The 26,378-nt window shown below is 33.4% G+C and overlaps 4 protein-coding genes across 4 annotated transcripts; 2 read left to right on the top strand and 2 right to left on the bottom strand.

The window, feature by feature from the left end:
- Positions 1-761: 761 nt before the first annotated feature.
- Positions 762-3,322, top strand: LOC112422066 (uncharacterized). The gene is made up of 2 exons (XM_024784798.1): positions 762-2,424; positions 2,508-3,322. The coding sequence occupies exons 1-2, from the start codon at positions 762-764 to the stop codon at positions 3,320-3,322; spliced, it is 2,478 nt and encodes an 825-aa protein (XP_024640566.1).
- Positions 3,323-3,922: 600 nt separating this feature from the next.
- LOC11418088 (putative fasciclin-like arabinogalactan protein 20) lies at positions 3,923-5,050 on the top strand. Its single transcript, XM_003614004.1, has one exon. The coding sequence runs from the start codon at positions 3,923-3,925 to the stop codon at positions 5,048-5,050; it is 1,128 nt and encodes a 375-aa protein (XP_003614052.1).
- A 1,518-nt stretch (positions 5,051-6,568) lies between these two features.
- On the bottom strand, positions 6,569-10,331 carry LOC11427779 (14-3-3-like protein GF14 iota). Its single transcript, XM_003614003.4, has 7 exons — positions 10,054-10,331; positions 8,862-9,168; positions 8,115-8,202; positions 7,904-8,013; positions 7,667-7,815; positions 7,125-7,171; positions 6,569-6,907 (listed from the first exon to the last, which is right to left on the bottom strand). Exons 1-7 carry the CDS (start codon positions 10,124-10,126, stop codon positions 6,902-6,904), a joined length of 780 nt encoding a protein of 259 aa, XP_003614051.1. The 5' UTR covers positions 10,127-10,331; the 3' UTR covers positions 6,569-6,901.
- A 4,862-nt stretch (positions 10,332-15,193) lies between these two features.
- LOC11417609 (neurofilament medium polypeptide) lies at positions 15,194-16,582 on the bottom strand. Its single transcript, XM_024783819.2, has 2 exons — positions 16,420-16,582; positions 15,194-15,918 (listed from the first exon to the last, which is right to left on the bottom strand). The coding sequence occupies exon 2, from the start codon at positions 15,759-15,761 to the stop codon at positions 15,225-15,227; it is 537 nt and encodes a 178-aa protein (XP_024639587.1). The 5' UTR covers positions 15,762-15,918; positions 16,420-16,582; the 3' UTR covers positions 15,194-15,224.
- Between the last annotated feature and the right edge of the window lie 9,796 nt (positions 16,583-26,378).

The following is a 26,378-nucleotide window of genomic DNA, read 5'->3' as shown; positions in this document are numbered from 1 at the left end:
TGTAAAGTTATGTGTAAATAGGGGAAGTAGTTGTGTGGTATCGTAATGAATGAAGTGAAGAATTCAATCCATATCTTTTACTAATTCAACACCTGCAAAGCAACAACACATGCAAAGCAACAGTCTTAAAATAAATATAGAAGTGACAACTGCATCAATAAATATAGAAGTGACTACTGCATCAGAAGCACAGAAGCATGGTGTTCAACAAGCATGCTACTCAACAGTATCATATTAATCAAGTAAGATATGACTATTGCATGCAAAATACATTAATTTCTTGGGAGAAATTTTTCACCAAAATGACACATGCATGGTTGATCACGTGATGCATGCAGTCCATGAAAAAGCAGTACGTGTGGGGGCGTGGGGCAATTTCCAAGTAGCTAATGTCCAATCCAGCTGGCGCGTGGGGCGCGTGTTGTCCTACCTCGCAACTCCACACAGCGGGGTACCCCTTGGACGGTGCGTGGGGGCGCGTCTGCTACTAACCCGCAACTGCAAGTTGCGTGGTACCCCAACCAATTTTTTTTTTTAAAATTTTTAAAATTTTACCTCACAAAATATTATAAATGTGGTCTGCATGTTACAACTATATTGCATCAAACCACTCTACTTCATACACGCTTACTCATTCTTAAGACCAAACCAAATCAATGGCATCAAATATAAACGTTTTTGTGTACTATAATGGAGAAGTTAAAAAAAATGATTCCGGTATTTTTTTTCAAAGTCAGTATACCAAAGGTTTTAAAGTCAGCATGGCTAGTACTTACTTGCATCTCAAAAAAAGAATTGCGGAGAAAATATGTCTCGGAGATAATATGGTTGTGTCTGAAATTATGTGCCGGAATCCCATGTTTGTTGGAGCTACCGCAATCCACTACCAGGCGTTAAGAATAACTGATAACGACGATGTCGAGTTTATGTTTAACGTACATAAAAGTCATAGTTCGTTGTCCTACATAGAGCTTTATGTTACGTTTGAGATGAAGAATCCAACATCTAATTTTGAGTTAAATTACCCCTCAAGTTCTAGTCAACACCAAAATCTACCACAACAACAATATAACACACAACACTGCAATCCCTCATCGTCATCGTCCCAACCGCACTACAACCCGTCATCGCAACCGTTTCAATCACAGTGGTCACAAAATGTGTACGAACCACCACAACTAATAACTCAACCTCATCCCTCTCAACCCGAAACTTTGAACGATGAAATCAATATATTCACCTCCCAATTCCAAGACCAACCAACTGATGAAGTTCAAGATGATGAAGACAATGATGATGAAGAACTCCTTGCCGCACAAAACGGTGACGAGAACGAAGAAGACGATGATGACGATCTGCCACAACTACCAATTTTACCAATTAGAGCTTCTTACAACCCACCAAGGTCCATGCGCAACGTCAACGATGACCACTCAACTGAAATTTACCATTCAATGGTTCTTCCGGTCGATCAAGGTATTGCCCCAGGGATGCAATTTCATAACAAGAATGATTGCATTCTCGCAATTAAATATTATCACATGAAAAAATCAACCGATTATATTGTGAAAAAATCAGATCCTGAAAGGTATGTCATCAAATGTAAAGATACAAAATGTGGTTTCAAATTGCGGGCCTCGTGGAGGAAAAAAACTGATAAATGGGAGATTGGGAACATGAATGATCATACATGTGTCTCAACAGAAATGACACAAGATCATCACAAACTTAGTTACAATGTGATATGTGAAAGTGTTAAATCACTACTATATATGGATGCCTCAATTACAGTGAAGGTTATAATTGCACACATCCGAGAGAAATTTAATTACACAGTTTCATACAGAAAGGCATGGAGAGCAAGGAATAAGGCGATTGAATCAATTTATGGTAATTGGGATGAGTCTTATGAAGAACTACCACAGTGGTTGATGGTCATGGAAAAAGATTTGCCAGGAACAATAATTGATTTTCAATCAGACCCATCAACAGAAGTGGCAAATGAGACCGTCTTCAAGCGTCTCTTTTGGGCCTTTCGTCCGTGTATCTCAGATTTCGAATTCTGCAAACCAATTGTCCAAATTGACGCAACTTGGTTGTATGGTAAATACAAGGGAACATTGTTGTTAGCTGTTGCGCAAGATGGGAACAACAAGATATTTCCCATAGCTTTTGCAATCGTGGAAGGCGAGACCAAGGAGGCATGGAGTTTCTTTTTGAAAAATTTAAGGCAGCATGTCACCCCACAAGAGAACATATGCCTCATTTCTGATAGACATGTGTCGATAAAGAGCGCGTATGATGATCCACAGAATGGATGGCACGATGCTCCGACAAGCCATGTTTATTGTGTCCGACACATTGCACAAAACTTTATGAGATCATTCAAGGATGGAGAACTAAAGAAGAAAGTTGAATGCATGGGTAAAAATCATATCTCTTTCCACGTAAATTCGACATTTTATTTGTTTAAAATGACACATCTAACTTTTTTCAAAACAATGCAGGTTACGCCATGAACATCCCTACATTCGAATACTACCGTTCTGAAATTGCTGTTGCAGACCGAAAGGCTTTAGCATGGGTCGAAAATATTCCCAAACAAAAGTGGACTCAATCACATGATGATGGTCGACGATGGCGCCATATGACAAGTAACTTGGTAGAGTCACAAAACAACGTGTATAAGGGTATTCGAGGACTTCCGATCACAGCTATCGTGAAAGCATCATATTACAGGTTGGCGGCCTTGTTTGCTAAAAGAGGACATGAGGCAGCGGCAAGGGTAAATTCTGGTGAGCCATTCTCCGAAAACAGCATGAAATATCTCAGGAATGAGGTGATTAAATCCAACAGTCATCATGTCACTCAGTTTGACCGGGATCGATATACCTTTTCCGTCCGTGAAACCATCGATCATAAAGAAGGATTGCCAAAGGGAGAATACAAAGTGGACCTGCAAAATAAATGGTGTGACTGTGGACGGTTTAGAGCGTTACACCTACCATGCTCACATGTCATTGCCGCATATTCTAGCTTTTGTCACGACTACAAGACTTTTGTCGATAACAAATTCACGAATGAGTGTGTATACGCCGTATACAACATCCACTTCGACGTGGTTCACCACCAGACATATTGGCCTAATTATGAAGGACCGAAGGTGGTTCCCAACAAGTCAATGCGTAGGGCAAAGAAAGGTCGTCCACCAATTACTCGCATTAGGACCGAGATGGACGATGTGGAAACTGAGAGAAGATGCGGTGTTTGTAGGATGCCTGGTCATTCCCGCAAAGATTGCATTAATATTAGACATCAGTAGAAATTTAGTCTTTATTTTGTTTATAGGATGTCTAGTGATTAATATTATTATTATTATTAATATTATTATTATTATTATTATTATTATTATTATTAATAATTACGAGAAAAAATTAAAAAAAAAATCACATAAACTAACCCGCAAGTGGGGCTTGCGGGGTGTATTAAAAACATTTTAAAAAAATTAAGCATACCCCGCAAGTGGGGGTAGCAATCTATTTATTTTTAAAAAAAAAAAAAAATTCATACCCCGCAAGTGGGGGTAGCAATGTACTTAATTTTTAAATTTTTTTTAAGGTACCCCGCAAGTGGGAATTGCAAGGTACCCGAAAATTCTGAAAAGTAGAGCATTTATGAAATTTTTTTCAAAAGTGGGGCATTTTTGTATTTTTGGAATTAAATAAGGGCAGAAAAAAAAAAATTCTTCATATTAACCATCTTAGTTCTTACAAGCCTCAACCAACGAAATTACAACAACCTCCTCACTCATCACCAATCGAAATCTTCCACGTGTCAAACTTTTCCCTCCAAAAACAAAACGAAACCATAACTACTACATAACTAACACCAGAAAATCACAAACTCGATTTTCACATAAACAATGGCTTCCATCACCACCACCACCGTTACACTCTTCACATTCTCTCTCCTCCTCCTTTCTCTCTCCACCGTAACCTCCCACCCTTCCTCCACCATCCTCGATGCCGCCGAAATCCTCACCACCGCCGGTCACGAAGCCATGGCACTCAACCTCGAACTCGCTTCCCATTCTCTCATCGCTCGCCGTCAATCTCGCTCCCTAACCATCTTCGCTCCGACGAACTTCGCTTTCAGCCAGATTCCTCAGCTTCCTCTCTCTCTCCTCCGTTACCAACTCCTCCCTCACGCTTTCTCTCTCCACAGCCTCCGATCTCTCCCGTTCGGCGCGAATGTCGCTACTCTTCTCCCCGGTCACTCCCTCACCGTCACAACTACTTCCGACCGTAAACTCTCCATCAACAACGTAACGGTTAATCCAACGCCGTTGCTCGATGACGGTTATCTCGTTATTTTTCAAACGGAAAGCTTCTTTGATCCTTATTTTCAGCTTCCTCGTCCTTCCGGAGCAAGTTGTTTTTCATCAAGAAAAATCTCCGGCGACGGCGGTTTTGGATCGAAACGGTTAATCACGGATTCGTCAACGTTTCCATTCAAGGAAGCTAGCGGTGTTTTGAGATCGAGAGGTTGTTCAGTTATGGCGGCGTTTCTTGATTTACAGTTTCTAGGTCTGAAAGAACGCCCTGATCAGTTAACCGTTTTCGCGCCGATCGACGAAGCTATGGTGAGTCACGTCGGAAACGTGACGGAATATTCCGATATACTTCGCCGTCATCTCGTGCCGTGTAAGATTGTGTGGAATGATTTGGTTGTGTTAGAGGAAGGAACGTTGATTTGGACTTATCAAAGAGATTTCACATTGAATGTGAAAACTAGTGCTGGTAGTGATTTGTTTTTGCTTAATAATGGTGTTCCTGTGGTTTTTCCGGATTTGTATGTCAGTGATTGGCTTGTTGTTCATGGAATCGGAGATATTCTTTTGGATACTGTTAGATCAGAAGAAGTTTCAGTTCAGGATGCAGAATCTACTACATTTGAGATTGATCATCATCATCACCGTCACCGTGATCATCGTATTCATGATCGTGCGTATAATCCTGCAGAACATTCTCACTTCTCTGTTTTTCATTAGGTGATTGATTCATGACTATATTTTTTCATTTACATTTTAGTTTTCGATTCAGAATTTAGTTCGTATTCGTTTCATTTCGCGCTTATGCAAGCAGGATGATATGATGTATTGATTAGGAAAGAATAAGAATTTTCTGCTGTTAACTGATTAGCAAGCTATGGCGTAGTGTGTACTGTTATTGATGCTTTCAATTTGTAATAAGAATGGAACCTCAATAAATTTTAACCATTTGTGTTCATGTAGATATAAATTTCATTGGTTACTTGCATGTATAGTTATAAACTTACTTTCATGTGTAACATAGGCAAGAATTTGATTATTAGATCAGAAGACTAGATACCAAAGTTTTAAATTCAAGTGTCAATTATCGATGTTGCGAGAAATTAAATGTGGTTGATGCAGTCTGGACTAGGGTCTCAGACCTTTGTGGAAAAATCGTGTCGGATGGCATGGTTTTGAATTGCAGTTTGCGATCGGAGTTGTAGTAACCAACCGACATTGCAACTACAATTTCGATTGCATTGGCCATGTTTTTTCGCAATTATAAATAAGATTCACAACAAAATTGCAACGATTTCTACTACCCAGCTTATTATTGGTTAACATTGTGCATGATTACCACAAGAAGCAATATAACTAGAGTTTAGCACACTGATTTTTGAGTACCAGAGTTCATATTTATGACTTCAAGTGTAATGGAAACGTAGATTACATTTTACTTTTATGGTAACATCCCTCTGTTCGATATGATCTCAAAAATTTCCAAAATTAGTGTAATGGAAACGTATCTATTACAATAATAGAGTAAATCGTATATGATGAATGACTTCATAATTTAAACTTTTCTTTCTATATTTGAGTTGCACGGTTTAATTTCATGTGTGTTTTTAAACCCAAACGAAAAGTAGTAGCAATGCCTTGTCAAGAGAAGCCACGAGCTAGTCATAAATAATTAACTACTCATAAAATATCGAGAAGCACGTTAGTTTATTTGTAAGTATTGTTCACTATAACTTCCCATAACACTCGAGTAACTAACTACTAGAGAATCAAACCGCTGAACTGAGCTAATAACAGACCTAGCATAACTCCCCCGTCCCCACAACTCTACAAGAAAAGAACCACAAAATTTCAGTTTTTTAGAAAAACTACAAATCCAACAGCCCTCTATATCTCTACATTGTGGTTGGTGACATTGGTGACATTACCAACCACAATGTTCAAGTGTGCAAAACAACAAAAAAATCTTGTGAAAGAAAAGAAAGAAAGTCACATGTGACATTGTAGTTGACCAATGTCACCAATGTCACCAACCACAATGTCACCCAAGTGCTACCCCTAATTAAGCCACCACACCCTTATGATAAATATATTTTTGTGATATTAGATTGAAGTTGCTAGTTGTATTTTCACCAGATAAGAAAATGTATTTCCAGCATCTTGTTTTTCATTTAAACGGATCATGGATTTCAAGTTCAAATTACACCATTCAGTAAAACAGCCATGAAAGCAAAAAGATTTTAATCAGAAGAACCAATTCATACTTGATGAATGCAGAAAAATTTAAAAGGTCAATATGAATTGTTCATTGCTACAACTGATCACTTTACTTAAAAACAGATACGGCAATAGAAATAAATAAGTTTGAAGGTAAAAAAAAAAAACAACACAAAGGCAGGTGCAGATCTTCCGGCTTCGGTTGGATAACTAAGGGTACGAGAGCTATGAAGTGGCCAAATTCCACCTTGTCTAGTCCAAATCCATAGCAAGAAAAGCTTAAAAATCCCCTCTTCACTGAGTATCTTAGATACATCACTACCGAATTGGGGCCAGAGATCCAATGAAATATTATCAATGCTGCAAAAACATAATAATGTCAAATTTTGCGGTAGAAATTAATGGATGTTTAGAAAACAGTGACTTCAGAAAATATGTAGATACCCTTTTTTTCACTTAAAAGAACTTACTATTCTACAGTAAAAATTGACTACTATAGATCTATAACTATGGCTTTGCATACATATTTCAGAAAACAAACAAATGTAAATATAGCCGAAACCAATCTTACACATACCTCAGCCTCAGCAGGTTTGGCTTCTTCAGCTTTTATGGTCTCCTCACCTGTAAGAGAGTATTAACCTTTAGAACCTCTCTAGTAGGAGCAGTTCTAAGTGTATTATAAACCAAATAACAAAAGCTTAATTACACAATTAACTAGGAACGATTCACAAGAAGAAACTCACTCTAGAAACAATATGACTAAGGTTTTCTGGATAATTTATCCAATAGCAGGCACAGTTTCTTACTTTATACTCGTCCTAATTTTTAGACAAGGTTGGGGTAAGGATGCAAATCGAGTGGATGATTACTCTTGTGGTGATTAAGGACGGGCCAATTTGGTGGACAATGGGAGCATTTGTCCCACTAGTATATGGAATGCCAACCTACCCAACAATATATACCTATACTCTCAATGTGTTTGGTTCGACATCCAGATTAATAATCTTGCATCTCAGGGCATATATCCCTAATTTTTAAAAGCAAAAAAAACTGGAGAGCTTGAAAGACGTACAACACAGATGCATCTTAAATCAAGTGTTAGTCATTATCCCTTACCTCCATCCTCTGGTAAATCAGAGGTCCAGAGAGTCAGGTTGTCTCTTAACAACTGCATGATCAAAGTGCTGTCCTTGTATGACTCTTCACTCAAGGTATCCAACTCTGCAATCGCCTCATCAAAAGCTTGTTTGGCCAAATGGCAGGCCCTGTAAGTTTTATCACCGCCACTTAGACAAAAGAGATATAAACAAAAGCAACAGAACCATGCAAAGTAGGAGAGAACCAATTACTTACCTTTCAGGAGAGTTCATAATCTCATAATAAAAGACAGAGAAGTTGAGTGCAAGTCCAAGACGGATTGGATGTGTTGATGGAAGATCAGTGTTTGCAGTGGCGGAAGCAGCCTAATAATCAAAACAGTTGTGAAAATCAAGAGACAGCATAATATACAGATAAACATAAGAAACAATTTATTAATGAACCACTTTAGTGCTGAAATACAAACCTCGTATCCTTTCAGTGACTGCTCAGCAGCCTCTTTTCTTTCTTGGTCAGTCTTGAACTCAGCAAGATACCGGAAATAATCACCTTTCCTGAATCAAAAGAAGCATAAGGAAATCAGGGATGGAAAGCCAAAGTAGTGAGCCAGTAAGAGATTTCATATCAGATGAGGGTGAGCAGAATATGTTAAAGAATATGAGAATATGTTATAATATCTCATATTATCTTTAGAGCAACTTAAACTATCTTTAAGTCCAGTTTCCATATTTCTTAGTTCTTATCATGATTTCTTCACTGTTTGATTCTAGTTAGGAGTTTAATAAACAAGGGCCAGTGTTCTATATATATAATCCATAATTAACTAGAATTCAAATTCTAATTTGCTTCCCTCTTTAACTGAAACTCTATAACTTGAGCATAATATAAACACACAAATCCAATGACTCATTCATAGCAGGACTCCCTGTAGAGCCGGGACTTAATCACGAAAAGGGTACTCATCCACCAGGTGGATAACAAATTTGCAAGGCAAACCAAAAAAAAAAGCAGTCAAGAAACCACCAGTCACAGATTCCATGTTTGTCAGATCTGTGATGACATCTTTGAATCCAAAATACTATGTCTACTAAAACTAAAAGTAAGAAAGTATTCCATACCGAAGATAGAGATAAAGCTAATGGCCAACAGGTCAGAAAGGATTTGAATCAATCAATCAAGTAGTACAAAAGCAGTGTAGCAATATATGACTCACATCTTATGATAGAAAACATTAGCTTCTGCCGAGGTGGAAGCAGGAACCAGATGCTGGTCAATAATTGTCAGAATGTCACCACAGATTTTGGAGAGTTCCTCCTCAACCTTTTGGCAGTAACTCTTGATCATTTTAACATTGTGTTCATTACCCTTAGACTCCTCTTTCTGCTCAATTGAGGACATAATGCGCCATGAAGCTCTTCGTGCACCAATGACGTTTTTATATCCAACTGAGAGGAGGTTCCTCTCTTCCACAGTTAGTTCAACATCAAGTTTTGCCACTTTCTTCATGCATTCAACCATTTCTGCATATTGAATACAAATTTTCAGAAGGGTCGACAATATTATTTGAAAACTATAAACAGTTTGCAACATCAAATAACTTCCAGGTGCTGTGTATTATGCAATAATTAAGTTCAGGTAATATACATTATCAATTATCATCGAGTACAAATCAAATTTTCTTTACCCCAGTCCTAAATCAGAAAAAATTGAACAAAACAAAACTTTTAACAAATTAATCTTCTCCAGACAAGGCAGAAACACGAGTTTAATAATAGACTGGCGAATTTGGGTCCATGACATCACTTTGGTAAGTCATTTCTGTTTCCAAACATAATTCACATCATAATTTTTGTTGAATTAGCTTCTTAAAATTGAACAATTTACTTTAAAAGTTAAGTACATAATCTCAATTTCAACGTCGCAATCAAAGGGAAATGTTCCAACACATCCATAATTGATTAGTTATTATGAATGTACACATAACATAACATCAACTGTTGAATTTCTTACCAATATTGAAGATAACATATTTTACCAAATTTCTCAATTTAAAAGATCCATTTTTCTTTCCTATCTAAGCATCAAATCAAACAAGTAACACAGAAATCCAACACAATGACACATCAATAAACAATTAATAGTCTAATCTAATTTAATTCAAACAAATTAAAATAAAATAGTAATTAAATTTAAATTTATCCAATCTAGAAAATGATTGATCTATAAACAATATAATAAATACCCAAATCTAAAAATCAAATCTTTTACATCTTAACACACATTTCAAACCCAAATCACAACAATAAACAGATCTAGAACAATGTCAGCATAAAAAACATAAAAAAAACACAAACCCATTAAAAAAACAACAAAAGAGACAAAAATAACAAAATTAAAAACATAACCTTCATATCTTTCAGCTTGTTCAGAAAGCTTGGCCAAGTAAACTTGGGTCTCTCTCTCTTTTTCAGCGGACATTGTTGTGTTGTATTGTGTTTGTTACAGAGAGAGATCAGAGAAAAACTCAAAGGAGGCAAAGAAGAAGAAGAAGAAGAAATGGGATGGGATGTGATGCGAGAGAGAAGGGTGAAGTGGTTATATAGTGGTTCGAAAATCGAGCTTGTTGTAAGGGTCAAAGGAAGACTGAAATCTCAACCGTTAGATCTTGTTGTTTGAAAGAGGAAGCGCGCAAATCGTGATTGATGGGTAAGGTAAGAGCAAGCGAGTGGGAGAGAGACAAGACAACATTGCTTATCTGTGATAATAACTAGGATGGTTTTGTTTGTTTGTTTTTTTTTTTTTTTAATTCAATATTTCAGATTAAGAATGGAATCCGTCCTAAATTATAAGCAAAAAAAATAAAAATGATATTTATTAAGAAAACTAAAGTATAAGAATTTGTAGCATAGTTTTTTGTGTTTTCTTTGAAATAAGTTTTATGGGAAGATGTAAAAACAATTTTCATTGGCAATTGGTTATGGAAAAAATAAAAGAGAGGGAAAATTAAATGTAATTTGCATTTAATTTCATGAGAATATGAAAAAGTTTTTATTGGAAAAGATGATTTTTTTTTAAAACAAGATTAAATAAAATAAAAGTTTATCTTTTTTGCTTATATTTTAGGACTGAGAAAATTAGTTTTTTTTTTTATATTTCAAGATGGAGGGAGTAGGGATTAGTTTTATTTTTCACTTGCAAAGATCCAATTAAATTAGAGCAAAATTATGATGAAGTGACTCAGCATAATTGGTATAAAGAGGATTTAAATTTGACATCTTAATACAAACTCATTTCGAGGTTTTAATGCTAACATATGTTTGAATCAATCTTTTTGGAAAAATGCTAACATATGTTTTTATGATTACACTCTTGTTTCGGATTACCATAAAAAATTAATTTTTTTTTGAGAGAAAAAAATTAATGGTTTGTTTCTCTAAAAAAAAAAAATAGTTTGTAAATTATACGGTTAATTCCTTCAAAATCTAAAAAAAGAAAAACTTTATTCAACAAAAGAAAATCTTTTTTATTCTTTAACATATATGTCTTATGGCCACTTATTATCATGACTCATCTTTTAAATATGGAATCTAATTAGTTGAATCATGAATAAATATTATCTATTATTTAGTTATTTAAGTTGTTTAATCATAATTTTGAGATTTTTTTTTATTACATAGAGGGCCTAAGCCGGAAAAAAGAAAAGTTTATATAACAATAACATGAATGATAGAAACTCACATTACATGAGTTGTTATTAAATCTTGTCAAAAAAAAAATGAGCTGTTATTAAATGAACAAACAAAATCGAACAAGACTCGTAATAAACAATATCATAACTCAAAGAGTTTTTGAGAAAAATCATAAAATCCTTCTTAAATTGATGTTTTAAGGATAACAAACTTCATTGAAATAAAGAGATCAAATTAAATCATGTGTGCTCGTTTTCTAACAAGTTTTTTTAAGTGTTATTTATAACATGATATTATAGATGCATAAATATCCCAAGAAACATCAACGACACAAAGTGGTAAGAATTAAGAAGAACTACAATATTGAAGAACAAGATTGAGTAAGGAAATACGAGATTAGAAGTTTATATATGCCAATCTTAAAAACAAAATTCTTCAATAAAAAAGAACTTCAAAATATACACCAGAAACATTTTAAAGTGGCTAAAATAGAAAGTTCAGAATTGGTGTTCAACATTGATTCTCATCTCAAAAGTCAAGATCAAGCTTTTTGATGAAAGGAATGGAAATCAATTGTGCTTGAGGATACAGATCAGGTAGATTAGAATTTCAAGTTAAGGGATTCAAAAGATTGAAGTTCTAAAGATCAAAAGCATGTCATAATGACATCAGAAACACAAATTTAGAAAATGTCAAACGAATTAATGGAAGAAACATGCCTAAAGGTGCACAGAAAAATCAAAAGCTGGAAAGCAAAGCATGAGGGTTAACGACTAATTTCAAGAGTTCTTGGTCGTGAAGGCAAACCACTAAAAGATAAAACAATGGCTAGTTCTCGATGGTTAGTTTTTGACTTGCTCGCCAAGACAAAACTCTATAAAGGGTATCATTATTCATATGTAGAGTATAAATCTCTCTCATACCCAAGATCTCTCATTTAGACATTAGAATCAGATCACAAAAAGATCAAAAGAAGAAAATCAAGATTACTTGAAAAAGATCAGAAACATCTTCAAACTTGAGATTCATTCTCAAACATTATATTGACATCACAAATACACCAAAGTATCCACTATATCTTTGGCATACCTTTAAGTGTATTTGAAAAGTTCATAATCACCTTAGCATGATCTGATTGAACTTAAATAGAAAAGTTCATATTCATCTTTTGGTGATCAGGTTGAACTTAGAGAGAAATAGAGAAAAGTCATCGTGAGATCAAATTGAAAATTGTGGATTCAATTTCTAGACCACTATAGATGTATTGAGACAATTCAGCTGCGTTTTTTATGGCTAAGAATAGTAAAAGTGGAAGTCGAAGCAAACATTTCGACATTAAGTACTTAGCCATAAGAGAACGCGTTAAAGATCAAACAATTGTTATTGAGAATATTAGCTATGAATTGATGATCGTTGTTTCGTTGACTAAAGGCATGTCACCGTCAAAATGTAAGGATCATGTAGAAAGTACGAGACTTGGTTCCCATATCTGATTTTCGTTGTAAGAACGATTTTACATTTATGAAACTTTATTTATGATATTTTCTCATATTTGATCTCTGAAGTGTATGCATTTGATTGTGAGAAATTTCGTTTAAATTTGGAATAAACATAAATGATATGAGTTTATTCATTAAGAGACATAATATATTGTGATACATAGAAGATGTAATACCCTTGAACCCCACCATTAATATTTAATACAAATACAACAATTAATTCATATTGTGATCAAGGTGCTACGTCATTAAAACTCAAAACATGAATATTACAATTTTCATTAAAATTTCACAACGAAATAAACAACAATCTCCAAAATCATCTCAAGGTCTCAACATCACAATCCAAATCTTAGAATGCATTAAACTAAAGCAACAAGGTCTCCATATAAATCCAGCATAGCATATAAATAAAATAACTCCCAAAAGATCCTAATCATAGCCTAGACTAGAATCCAAAAGAAAAGAAAACGAGGAAGCCTCAAGCTAATCCTCGAAACTCACTCCATCTCAAGCGTCCTCAACCTGCACGTCTACACCATTTTTACAATGGTGAGGCGACAAAAGTCACTGGAGGGTAAATTTACATTCAACATTAAGAAACTACAAATTCAAGTATAGTATAATAGAATTTCAAATATCACATATACATACTTGCATAAATCAACAACATTAATCATACAAGAGTTTCTTACGTCATTCTTCATTTATCATAATCATCAAATTACACCAAACCAAATACTCATCTCTGCTTGTATTCACATAAAGCACATAATCCACATAATGCATATAATTCACACCATTCACATATTTAATCTCATTCACATAATTCACATCATTTACATATTTCAACTCATTCACAAAATTCACATACTTGCAGTAGGAATCATGAAGCTTCTTCCCATTTCCTCTCAAAATCAACTTGCAGATTTTTTACGAAGTCCCTTCTTCCTCAGCCTTTCAATTCTCCGTTGTTCAAGTTGGGTTTAGTTGATATATACAAAGCTCCAACTTGAGGGGGACTATTACATTTTATGTTTTAGCTTTATTATAAGAGATAACTTGTGGAGCAAGTTATCCAGTAGAGTAGCAATTCTCTAGTTTCTAGTTCACGGTACTTAGCATACTTTCCCTCACTTGTATAAATATCATTGTACTGCACTCTTTTCATCCTATGAGAATTAAGAGTTTCATTCATTTCTCTCTAATCATAATAGTTGGAATGTCAGGGAAAGTTGCTTAAGCAATTGAAATGTGACCCTGAATTGGTGCAAGAAGTTCTTGATTATTTAGAATAAATTTTGTATTTCTTTCGGTGTACTTGTAATTTGAAGTTGCTTTTGTATGACTTATTTTTGCTGCATATTTGCACTTCAAGAGCATCAATTTTGATTTTCTATTACTATGCGCATCATAGGAGTATTGTTTTTATATTACTATGCACATCACAGTGGAGTATTACTTTTATGCATGGAAGGAATAAGACTATAAACACATGCTTGCAAGTTTCTTCTACTGTCAATGTAAAACGAAAATAAAAGAAGGCCATGGTTCTAATGTAAAACGAAGATAAATTTGCATAAAAGGTTCATGATGCACATCACATTCACTACCATGACTTTTCAAAACATGACTACGATTAAATCAAAGGTCATGATGATAATTAAAGCATACTAGGTTCGAGAATTTTAATAAAAAATAGAGTAAATTACACTCCCTTCCTCTCAAAAAAGCTGGAATTACACTCCCCTCCCCTCTTTTATGTTAAAATATACGCCCCCTCCCTTGAAAAGTAAAATTTATACTCCCCTCCCCTATAAGATGCTTAAATTACAGCCCACTCCCTTAATAATTAAATATGGACTACACTTTAATCTATTTTCACATAAATAAATATTTTTATAATATATATTAATTTTGAATCACCATTTAAAAATATAAATTCGTTTCTTTATAATCTAAATGTCATTGGCAATTAAATTTAAATATTTTGTTATTAATTTTATAATTTAGAGTATAAAATTCACTTTTAAATAATCATACTTAATCGACTTTAGTAATTTTTTACATATTTTAAATTTATTTTAGGTTGTTTCATATTTTATAATAGGGTTTAAAACTATATGTTAATGAAATTGTGAATAAAAAATAGAGAAATATATGTATTCAAAATTTGATTATATTAAAATGAACCCACAATGCTATTTTTCTTTGAAGTGTGTCAGATTATTTTTTTTGCTAGATTATTAGAAATAAAAAAAAATTATTGAGGAACTAAAGCGTAGATTTTAACTTAAGAGGGGGGGATGTAATTCAAGCTTCTCTCAAGGGAGGGGAGTGAAATATATTCTAATATGTTTTGAATAAGAGGGGAGGGGAGTGTATATTTTAACATAAGAGGGGAGGGGAGTGTAATTCAAGCATCTTTGAGGGGAGGAGAGTGTAATTTACTCTAAAAAATATGGAAGATAAATTTTTGACATTGCCTTCACTAGTTTTTTTTTCTTCTTTTACTTCCAAATCGTCATCTTCTTCCTCTACTATTGCGTTAACATTAGGTTCCAACTCATTTTCTCCAACCTCTTCCTCTGCAACTTCAACAAAATCTGATTGTATCTCATTTACTCCAACTTCTTTTGCAGCTGCCTCAACATTTACCTCATCTTCTTCCTCTACTACTCCCTCAAAATTTGGTTCCAACTCATTTTCTCTAACTTCTTCATCTTCATCAAAACCAGGTTGTAACTCATTTCTTCTAACTTTTTCTGCTTCTGCCCCAAAATTTCGCTCCACAGTTTCCAAAACATAGTCTTCATCTTCAACTATCCCTTCATCAAGAGAATCTTCTACAAACTCTACAAAATCTTCTACTCTTTCCAATTCACATTCTTCATCTCCTTCCTCTGCAATTCTCTCAGAGTCCATTGAGTCTTCCACTCTTTCAAATTCATATACCTTGCTATCTTTATTCGTACTTCTTATCTTTATTTATAGGGACTATATGGAAAGATACTTGAAAGACTCACAAGTGTTTTTTGTGCTTAACATTAAATGACATAATTTTATACATGGCTCAAGATGGCTGTTTTCAAGAAAGAAACATGCAATTACTGATAGAGGAGGCGTAAAAGGCATAAAGGGCAAAGTTGGAAACAAGTTATTTAATTCCACATAGAAATCACAAAGCGTCTATAATTTTGCTGCTTTTTTTTTTTTTTCTTTCTAAAACGTCAATAATTAAGAGATGGAGGGAGTAATTTTCATACAAACATCACCCACACATACCCAATCATTTATGAAGAACATTCATCATGAATTCAAAAACATTTAACAACAACATCATAATTTTCACACATTTAAGTCAAAGTCTCAAGAACAACTTATTCTATATCATCAAATATGAGTTTAAGCACATAAACAACTTAAATTCACAAAGTTCATCATACCCATAATTAACATAATCAATTAGCACGAAAATCAACTTAACATAACATCAATTTCATGAAATTTCATAATCAAATATGACTCAGAACCACTCTATCACTCATAATCTTTAAATGATAAATATAAAATTTCCTCTTACCTTAACCCTTCAAAAGTTACTTTAATCATATGGTCATTATTTAATCATATTATCTTTCACCATAAGACACTCCTCTCATTTGAAACATATCACACACACAATGTATATAAAATATTGAGGTGTTACATTATGCACTTAGAAATGACATATAATTATTTTTCGAAATAATTGATTCAATTTTTCTCACAGCTACACATATGCAAACGACACTTCTGAACCCATGGTTGGCGACATAGGTTCCAAGTACAATCTTCATCAGTAGAGCAGAAAAATATATCTGTGATGTCATATAAAAATAAAATAATATTACTAAAAAGAAATAGATGATTATCTATATGATAAAGAATGAAATTTGAAAAAGGGGTGAACAAGTACATACTTGCATTGGTTACAAGAGCACTTAAAAAAAGAAAGATGATTAAGGCATGGGAAAATTTGAGAATTTCAACCATATTTAACTTTCTTCTTTGCATATAATAAATAGAAAATTGGATGATCATTTTATAAGTAAAATACCATTCATTTGAAACTTCAATTTAATGGTTTTAGAATTCACATAGTTGCAAGAAGTCGTTCATAAAATAATAATTATTGTAAGTGTCTATTAGGCACATCAATATGTTGTATATATCTTTTCAACTTATCCAATTAATCACTTAATCTTAGTAAAAATCTCATATGAAACTTTTGATGATCATCAAATGTCATTACTTTCTGTTTACGAAAGTTTCATTAATATATATATTTATATTTTTTTTAGCCTTTCAAGACAAATAAGAGAAAATTTTCAAAAGAGAAATAATATTGTTCAATGATGAAAAAATAGTTGTAAATGAGACATCCATTGGTTGAACCTATGTAACTAGCCTAAATTATCATTTATAAATTTAGGATTTATTAAAATTAAAGAGCAGGTAGATAGCATATGTAACAGCCCGATTTTTCGCTATATTTGTTTTAATTACTTTTATTGTGTGTTTATATGTGCTTGTGTGTGATCATTCATCAGTGGGTGCATTTTTGTGGATTTCTGTGTTAGAAGGGTAATTTAGTCATTTTGGACTTAGAGGTATTTTGGTCATTTTGTGAGAACGGGTAAATTATAAGTTTTTGTGAGAATTATTTTTAGTATTTAGTGGGAACCGTTATTTTGCTAAGTTACTAGAGTAATAGTCAATAGTTTACCGTTGAGTGACCGTTGGTAGAATTTTATCGTTTAGTGGCCGTTATTAGTGGTTTACCGTCGTTTGTGTAGAAACATTTTAGAATTAAGTTGGAATGAGTTAAATCCATTAAGCTTAGAGTTAGGCCCATTAAGGGGACTTACTATAAAAACCTTGTCTTAGAGGAAATTTCCTCACATTTTCATTTCATAAAATATTTTTGAGAGAGTTAGAGAGAGAAAGTGGGAGCAAGGAGAAAAGGGTTAGAGAGAAGAGGAACTTGAAGAATCAAGGATTGGGGGAGAGCTAGGAGCTAAATTGAAGCCTAAGCTAGGGAGATTAATCTAACTAAGGTAAGGGGGTTAGAATTCATCATAATCATTTATTGCAATTTTTCAATTATTGTATGAATAAGTGCTTAATTGGGTGAATTGATTAATTGTTCATAAATGATGAAATTTATGCTCTAATTATGATGACATATTTGAATGTATGAAGTTATGGATAATTGAATTATTGTTAGTTGAATTTCATGTTCAAAGTATGAGAAAAGGGTATATGTTGAAAATATGCTCAATTAGTTGAATTATGATTCGTTGTTGTTGAATTGTGATAAGTTTCATGATCAATTGATATTGTTACTGGTATGTGATGTTGTTGATGATAATTCATGGCTTGGGTATGCATGATTCATGATTTGTTGTGGAGAAATGAGATGTTGTTGGTGTTTTGGTAAAAATTAGTGAATTGGTCCTAATGTCAATTGTTTCCATGTGTGTTGAGTCTTTGTGAGTCTTTTTAGTCATATTGACCTATAAACATCATTTGGAAACACATTTGGGCATTGATGGATCAAAATTGAGGATTTTAGGTGAAAAGGGGTTGAAACCCGTAACATTTTCTGCAAAACTGTGAACGTTCGCTTAAGCGACCAGTGAGCGAGCTGGTAAGCGAACCTTACTGGTAGCTACTGGAACTCGTTCGCTTAAGCGAACCATGTGGTCGCTTAAGCGAACTGATGAGCGGCCAGTAAGCGTACCTTACAGGTGGCTACTGTCACTCGTTCGCTTAAGCGAACCAGGGGTCGCTTAAGTGAACAGATCCAGTTTCAGCCACTTTTGAATTTTGTTCCGGGTCTTAGAGGGCTAATCCGAGCTTTGTAAAATGATTCTTTTAACATGTTTAACTACTGTTTAGGCCCCTAAACCTACTGGAACATGATTAGCTTGTCTAAACTTGAATTTTTCCGTTGAGTCTTAACTTGGAAGTTTTTGAAAATTGTAGACCTTTGTCGAAAGCAAACTTTTGCAAACAATGGAACTTGCAAGTTGAACCTACAACTCATATAGACTTAGGTAAGACTTGTAAGAGTAGTCAAACATCGTAATCATGTAAAAAGTGATATTTCGGGTGGAAATGTGAAAGATTGTGAAATTGGGTTCTTCATGCGAACTTAAGCTATTCTTGGATTAATTCCTAATGGTCCGGAGGTGGCTTAAGCTCATGACGACATGATTGATTAAGATTGTTTGGGAACTTTCAACTTGGCTATGTTGTTTTGTCTTGGGATTATCAATGTGGGCCGTTTGCCACTTGATATAGTTTGGGTCAGAAATGTTTCTTAAACCGATTGTCTTATGAATTATCGAGACTATTCTTATATGACTAAGTGAAGTTGTATGAATGAATGATTGTATTTTGGATATGATGTTATCATGAGATGTGTATGCTATCTTACTTAGAATGTAAGAAATGCTTGAAATGGTGAAATTATATGTGATAGTTGATGTTGAATGACATTGTTGATTATTGATGATCATGTTGATGTTGTGATAATGAATCTTATGATTTGATTGTGTATGGACATGTTTTCTTGATAATGCAAATGTGGTGGAGATGAACAATATATTTGGAAGTTGTCCTCTATATTGTGGTGAAAATTGTGGATTGTTGTCGCATTATCGAGTCTTTGTTACATGTCCGTGCATCATAGTCGTGTTGATATTTTATATGATATTTTTGTTGCATCATTGGGCTCCGGCCCATCAGAGATCATTGGTGATCTAGTTTTGTGGACTTCGGTCTTGCAGAGATCCATTGGTGATCTAGATTGTGGGCTTCGACCTTGCAGAGACCTTTGACGGTCTAGATATAGGTGACAACCTTGAAGTGAAATGGTACCACATGCATATATGTGTCGGGCTAGGTGCACTTCATGCATGAGTCTTATTGGTGAAATATGAATGATAATTGTGTGTGAATAAATGTGATTAAAGAATGTTCATGACACATGTGACTGGTGATTGATTGATGTGAGATATGGGGATTATAGTATGAATAAATATATAAGTGATATTATTATCGGATTCAATGCATGATATTTGAATTGAACTATTCATGTTAATTATTATATGGATTATGATGATGTAATACTTACCCCAGTGGTTTTGACCGCTACCTGTTTGTATGGATGAGTAGACGTTGTGCAGGATTAGTTGCTCTAGTGAGTCTTTTGTGCTTGGTGGATATCAGGAGCTTTCTCCGGTATCGGTGTTAGTTGCGTCTAGGCTGGCTCTGATCTAGGCGTCTGTTAGATTTATCTGTTGGATTTTCTTTGATGTTAGAGATTTACCCTATGTTGGGATTTTGAGACTAATCTATGTTGATGTAATAATTGATTAATGGCATGTATATTTGGAGTACTCTGGTTTATATTCCGCTGCGACTGTTGAGATTTATATGCATGCATGTTGAGTTTGAATTTTGAATGATGAAGTAACATCTATTTCTTGAATAAATGCATTATTCGCATGTTTAATTGCTTTAATAGAAATAGGGTGTTACAGCATACCCAATATAATATACATAAACATAAATAATATATGCACAAAAGGTAAGTATTTGTGGCCTTTACTAGATACCACATGATACCAATGTACTAAAATAATCCATAACCATTGACATGCTCAAAATACAGTACATGGAACAATAACAAAATACAATACAAGATCATGTTAGAAGATACAACAACAAAATCTAGACACATTGTCCAATTCTATATACATAGAGGGATCATCAATCACCACTTTTACTACTAGTATAAATTAAGGGAGCAACATAAGCGTATTATGAGATATTCGATCTTGTTAAAGACTCGTAATTCTTCATGGTTGTCCTCACCCTAGTAGGAGGTCCACCACATTCTATGCCCCTATAGCCAAAAAAAATTAGCGAAGTGTGGTAGTTTTATTATGTCTTATAGGCTATTACTTTGACTTTTTATTTTTTGAAGGGTTTATTTTGATTTATGCTGGTTAAAAAAAATTGTCAAACTTAAAACCCTATAAAAATATGAGCTAGAATTCTAAGGTTTAAAGTTGTACCAATTCACATTTGAAAAACCACAAACCAAAGCAACCAAAACCGCAAAAACCCGAATTTGGTTTGGATGTATTTGGACAATTTTTTTACTCAACCGCACGGTTTGGTTATGTTTGCGGTTTTTATTTTACCAACCAAACTAAACACACCAAACCGCAATATAAGAGAAATATTAATTAAACTTATGTCACTCAACCCAATACTCATAGAAACTCAATGAGAATTTTTATAGGATGACATATTTTTCTCTTATTAAATTTCTTCTTTGGTTTTTATTTAAAAAATGTATTCATGTGCTCTTGATTGATGTTACTTGCACTTTTACATTTATGTTTATGTTAGATATATATTAAATCATATAAACTCAATGAGAACTTTTAGAGAATGATAAAGTTTTAGAAGGGTAACTTTTTGGTCTATTTTAGTACTTTGGTCTATGTTGATGATACCATTGTTGGATGAAAATAAAATTAGAATGTTCGATAAAATCTGAAACATTACTGAAAATAAGCTATATTTAACTTTTTATTTTGATTTTAATGTTGGAAACAAAAAATTATATCTTGTCACAAAAAAACCGCAATAACCAAACCAAACCAACTGAACCATACCAAACCACGTGTTTTTTTATCTTGCGATTAAAATGACTTATAGCCTCAAAACTGAAACAATCCACACTGCAAACACCCCTATCCTAAGGCCCCAAGTTTGTGTTTTATTGGCCTTGATGGGCCAACCCATATGACCTAGCGCAATTTTACAACTCTTATATGAACAAGGATGAATTATTCTCATTACCCAAATGGTTTCACTCATTCTCAAAGTAAAAGTCCAAAATGCCCATACGCATGTTAACATGCGCTAGTTGTAATTTGTACTTATGTTAAGTCACGCTACGTGACTTAACTTAGGTACAAAATACACTAGCGCAAGTTAAGTCACGTAGCGTGACTTAACTTGCGCTAGTGTATTCTGAGCGTGAGTTAACTCACACTAGTTGGCCGGTGCAGAACTGAAAAACAAATATTTTTTGGTCTGTGGTCAGTTTTTCAACATTCAATCCACACATTTTAAATACACCTCTAAAATTCTCCATTTCCTCACACCATCTCACATTCTCACTCTCCTCCTCACTCTCCCCCCATGAATCTTCTTCCTTTCCTTCTTTTTTTCCTTCTTTATTTTGGTGTAAAAAGAGTAAGAATGATAAGTAGTGGGAATACTGGGCAAAAGATAAGTAGTGAGCCGCTTTCTTGGAATAAAGAACCCGATTGGGTAAAACTAAATATGCAGATTTAGTTTTACCCCAGGAAGCTAGGTTTTCTGGTGGTTTTATTTTAGTTTTACTCAAAAGAGGTCGGTTTTCTGGTGGTTTTACGCCAGGGAGGTAGGTTTTCTGGTGGTTTTTATTTTTTTGCAGATTTAGTTTTACCCCATTGTAAATGTAATAAGAATTATATTAATAAAATGATATTTTATATCTATTATTTTTGTTTCTTTATTTTGTAAATTGTTGCATTTATTTTATGATTGATTGCGTGCGTATTGAATTAAAAACTCGAGTAAAGTCAATAAATAAATTAGAATAAATTCAGTGTGACTTCGAATAAAAATTACGACAGCGTGAATTCGAATAAAAAATCTAATTAAGGTTTCGTTACATTACATAAACGACATGTATGTCAACAATTACATTACATTACACGCACCTTCCAACTACAACAACAATTGTCTTGCCTCTGAATGGGGCAAATTCTAACTTGCTAAGCAGCATGGCTCCAACATACGATCAACATATTGAATGATGGTATTCAAGTGTCAAAAGAATGAGGTGCATTCCTTGACACTTGAATACCATCGTTCAAGATGCTTATCGAATGTTGGAGTCCTTTCGATTAACAAGTTTGAATTGCCCCATCCAGAGTAAGACAATTGTTGTAGTTGGAATGTGCATTCCAACTACAACAATTGTCTTACCTTTGAATGAGGTAAATTCAAACTTGCCAAACAACAAGACTCAAGCATTTCGCCCCTCATTCATGTTTTTCCTTTGAAAAGAATAAATTTTTGTTAGGCTTGCTTTAGATGATGATATTCAAATGCCAAGGAAATGAGGTTCATTCCTTGACACTTAATACCTTCATCTAAACCAGCATAACAAGAATTTAATATTTTCAAAGGAAAATCATGAATGTTGGGCGAAATGCTTGAGTCATGGTCGTTTGGCAAATTTGAATTACCCCATTTCAGAGGTAAGACAATTGTTGTAGTTGGAATGCACCTTACCCTAACTAATGACGATATTCTGGCGGAATCAAGTTGTTGATGATATCTTCAGTTGATCTCACCAACGTCACCCGCATATCGATCCACTGGAACATGCTGTGCTCCCAAAACATGCTCGTCACATTTTCGTCGTTCGTTAATTCCACCCAAGTGAATGACACTCTCCCCTCATCGAGCGTTGGACGTTTATACCGAACGTATTCCACCATCCTTGTGTCTCTGGGGTTGACTCCTTGGTTGAATTCATTCAGTTGATCCTTGAGACCTCTCAACGTTACATCAAGGCACCGAACCTTCAACCTCTGAGGTTCTTCGCCGTTGAATTCTGCATGAATGTCGATCCACCCGACCATTGCTTCAAATCTACACAATAAGAAATTAAACACAATTAATGAAAAACTCATTCCAACATTTTATCAAACACTTGGAGTGCAAATTATACATAAGCCCTAAAAATGATAACTACAACATAAACATGCAAACATCTAAATAATTAAGCAATATTACTCATTTGCATGTAACATTGGGTCATATCTTGCAAAATAAAAAAATAAAAAAATAAACAAACCCTAAATCTAAAAAAATCTAATCTAAGTGTAAAAAATCTAACATATTATCTAAACATCATAACAATTAAGCACTATAAGTCATTTGCATGTAACATTCTATCATTTCTTGCAAAAAAAATTAAAATTTTAACAAAACAATAATCCTAATAAATTCTAGATTAAGTGAAAAAATCTACCATACCAACATAATTTAAGTGAAAACTTACTTGTTCTTGTTGTTGAAGTGTTGTTTGATTTGTGAAGTTAAAGGAATTTTGGAGTTGGGTAATTTGAGAGAAAAATGAGATTTGTGTGTGTGTTGTTTGAAAATGAGGCAGAATCAAGTTCTCTCTAGGCTAATTACATCACGTAGCGTAACTTAAGTCACGTAGCGGAACTTAAGTCACGCTGCGTGACTTAAGTTACGTTTCTCACTAGCGCAACTTAAGTCACGCTACACATGTTAACATGTGTATGTACATTTTGAACTTTTACTTTAGGAATGAGTGGAACCATTTAGGTAATAGGCAAAATTCAACAAGGATTATAAGGACAACCCTCACATTGCAAACTTGATTTTAAGGCCAACTTAGTTAGACCATATTACTAGGGGTTGAACAATTTGGTTTGGTTCAGCTTATAGTAAAAAAATGTGCAAATCGACCAAACTTAAATTAGTTAATTCAGTTTTCAGTGTTTTTCAGATGTGGAGTTGAACCAAACTCAATTGATGATGTTCGGTTTGGTTCGGGAATGGCTAACTTGAAAATGCAATTAAAAAATAACTTTTACCCAGCCTTACCAACATATTATGAAAGACTGAACGATTAAGAAGAACTACATTCCTTAAAAAATTTCAATTCCATTGAGTTATTAAAATAGTTAAACAAAAAATAATTACCTGACAAAAAAATAAAATTCATTAAAGAGAAAAGAAGTTAATTATGATAAATGGGTTAGACTACTGATGAAAAATTTTAAAATCTATATATTAGTATTGAAGCAATAAAAATTGAGAAATTTAAAACATGATCTTAGCAAACTTATCTCCTCATCATGATGTAGTGTCCTCACATCCTGTGTCAAAGTATCTCCACATTGTTGTGCCTGTTGATTTTTTATACTAGCAAAACCGTCAATTAAAAAAAAAATTGAAATTCAAAGATTTCAACCAAATAGCAAACCATTATTGAATTCTAGTTCTGCTTATAGTTTTCTTTTTTAGGTACAAAGTTCTGCTTTTTAGTTTTAAATCGTGGATAAAACTAACTTTAGCTCTTCAGACATATTTCACAAAAAAAATATAAACTCTTTGCAACTTAAAGATGGATAAAAGAATGACTTAATTCCCTAAAAAAAAAAAAAAGAATGACTTAATTTCACTCTTATCCTAAATTTCGTGCGATTTTGGTTCTTTAATTTAAAATGAATGATTTTGAGCCCTCGACTTTATTCCTTTCTGATTTACCATCCACTTATATTTTAACAAAACTTATTTTTATTTATTTTTGGTCAAATTCATCTAAATGTCTTTAAGTTTTTAGTTTTTCCCAAAATCGTCCTTTAAGTTTCAAAAATCCAAAACAAGTTTTTTAAATTTCAAAAGTCTCAAACAAGTCCTTTTAGTTTTTGAATTGTTTCAAACAAGTCCTTTTAGAGGATGATGATGATGATTCAGATGATAGTAACAAAGAACATTATCCACCATTTGTCATACCTAAAAAGATGACTAATTTTAAGTGGGTGTTAGAGGCTAGATTTGGTACCAAAGATGAGTTCAAAGAAACAATTACCAACTATGCTATCTACAATAGAACTTGTTTGAAATGATTCAAAAACTAAAAGAATTTGTTTGAGACTTTTGAAACTTAAAGGATCACTTTGGAAAAAATGAAAAACTTAAAAGACCTTTAGATTCATATAACTTTTTTTTTTTATTTTTTTATTTTTATTTTTTTATTTTATATATTTTACACATGACTAGTTCTAATTGGAGGGAGTGGTAAAGTAATCGAAGAAACTTGTATTTTTCCTCTAAAATGACTTTCAAATAAACCGTCAAATTAGTCTTTGATTTTTAAAGACATCTTAAATAAATATTTGATTTTACGAATATTTCAAAAAGGTATTTGACTCTATCAACTTTTACTCATATTAGTCCTTCAAAAAATATGTCACAGACTAAATTCATAGTAAGTGGATGAACTTAGAGATTAAATTAATAGTATGTTGTTAAAATATAAGACATTAATTAATAGTAAATGGTTAACTATAAGAATTAATTAACACTTCAAGATATTCTTAGGCTTTGTTTGGTAAAAAAAAATAGCGGATAATTTATAGACATCTTATAGCGAATGACTTATATTCTTGTTTGCTTATAATTGATAGTAGATAAACTAATTGATTGAATTTATAGTGTTTGATAAAAATTAACTTATAAATATGAAATGACATAAAAAAAAAAATATTTAATTAATATTTATTTGTTTTAATTAAGACGGCAAGGGTAAAATTGAGATAAAATATAAATTGATAAAAATATGAGTATATAAGCTATAAGCTGAAATACGTGTCTTAC

The sequence above is a fragment of the Medicago truncatula genome, chromosome 5 (assembly GCF_003473485.1).
Source record: "Medicago truncatula cultivar Jemalong A17 chromosome 5, MtrunA17r5.0-ANR, whole genome shotgun sequence".
NCBI classification, from domain to species: Eukaryota; Viridiplantae; Streptophyta; class Magnoliopsida; order Fabales; family Fabaceae; genus Medicago; species Medicago truncatula.
The sequence above is the reverse complement of the archived record's forward strand: the minus strand, read 5'-3'. Positions and strand labels throughout refer to the sequence as shown.

What these genes read in the sequence shown, in the direction of transcription:
- LOC112422066 (XM_024784798.1), top strand. Translation starts at nt 762, where the DNA reads ATGGCTAGTACTTACTTGCATCTCAAAAAAAGAATTGCGGAGAAAATA. An exon ending in GAAGAAAGTTGAATGCATGG is followed by an intron (nt 2,425 to 2,507) that starts GTAAAAATCATA and finishes AAAACAATGCAG; the next exon opens with GTTACGCCATGAACATCCCT.
- LOC11418088 (XM_003614004.1), top strand. Translation starts at nt 3,923, where the DNA reads ATGGCTTCCATCACCACCACCACCGTTACACTCTTCACATTCTCTCTC.
- LOC11427779 (XM_003614003.4), bottom strand. Translation starts at nt 10,126, where the DNA reads ATGTCCGCTGAAAAAGAGAGAGAGACCCAAGTTTACTTGGCCAAGCTT. An exon ending in AATGTTTTCTATCATAAGAT is followed by an intron (nt 8,203 to 8,861) that starts GTGAGTCATATA and finishes CTTTTGATTCAG; the next exon opens with GAAAGGTGATTATTTCCGGT. An exon ending in TGATTTACCAGAGGATGGAG is followed by an intron (nt 7,172 to 7,666) that starts GTAAGGGATAAT and finishes ACTCTCTTACAG; the next exon opens with GTGAGGAGACCATAAAAGCT.
- LOC11417609 (XM_024783819.2), bottom strand. Translation starts at nt 15,761, where the DNA reads ATGGACTCTGAGAGAATTGCAGAGGAAGGAGATGAAGAATGTGAATTG.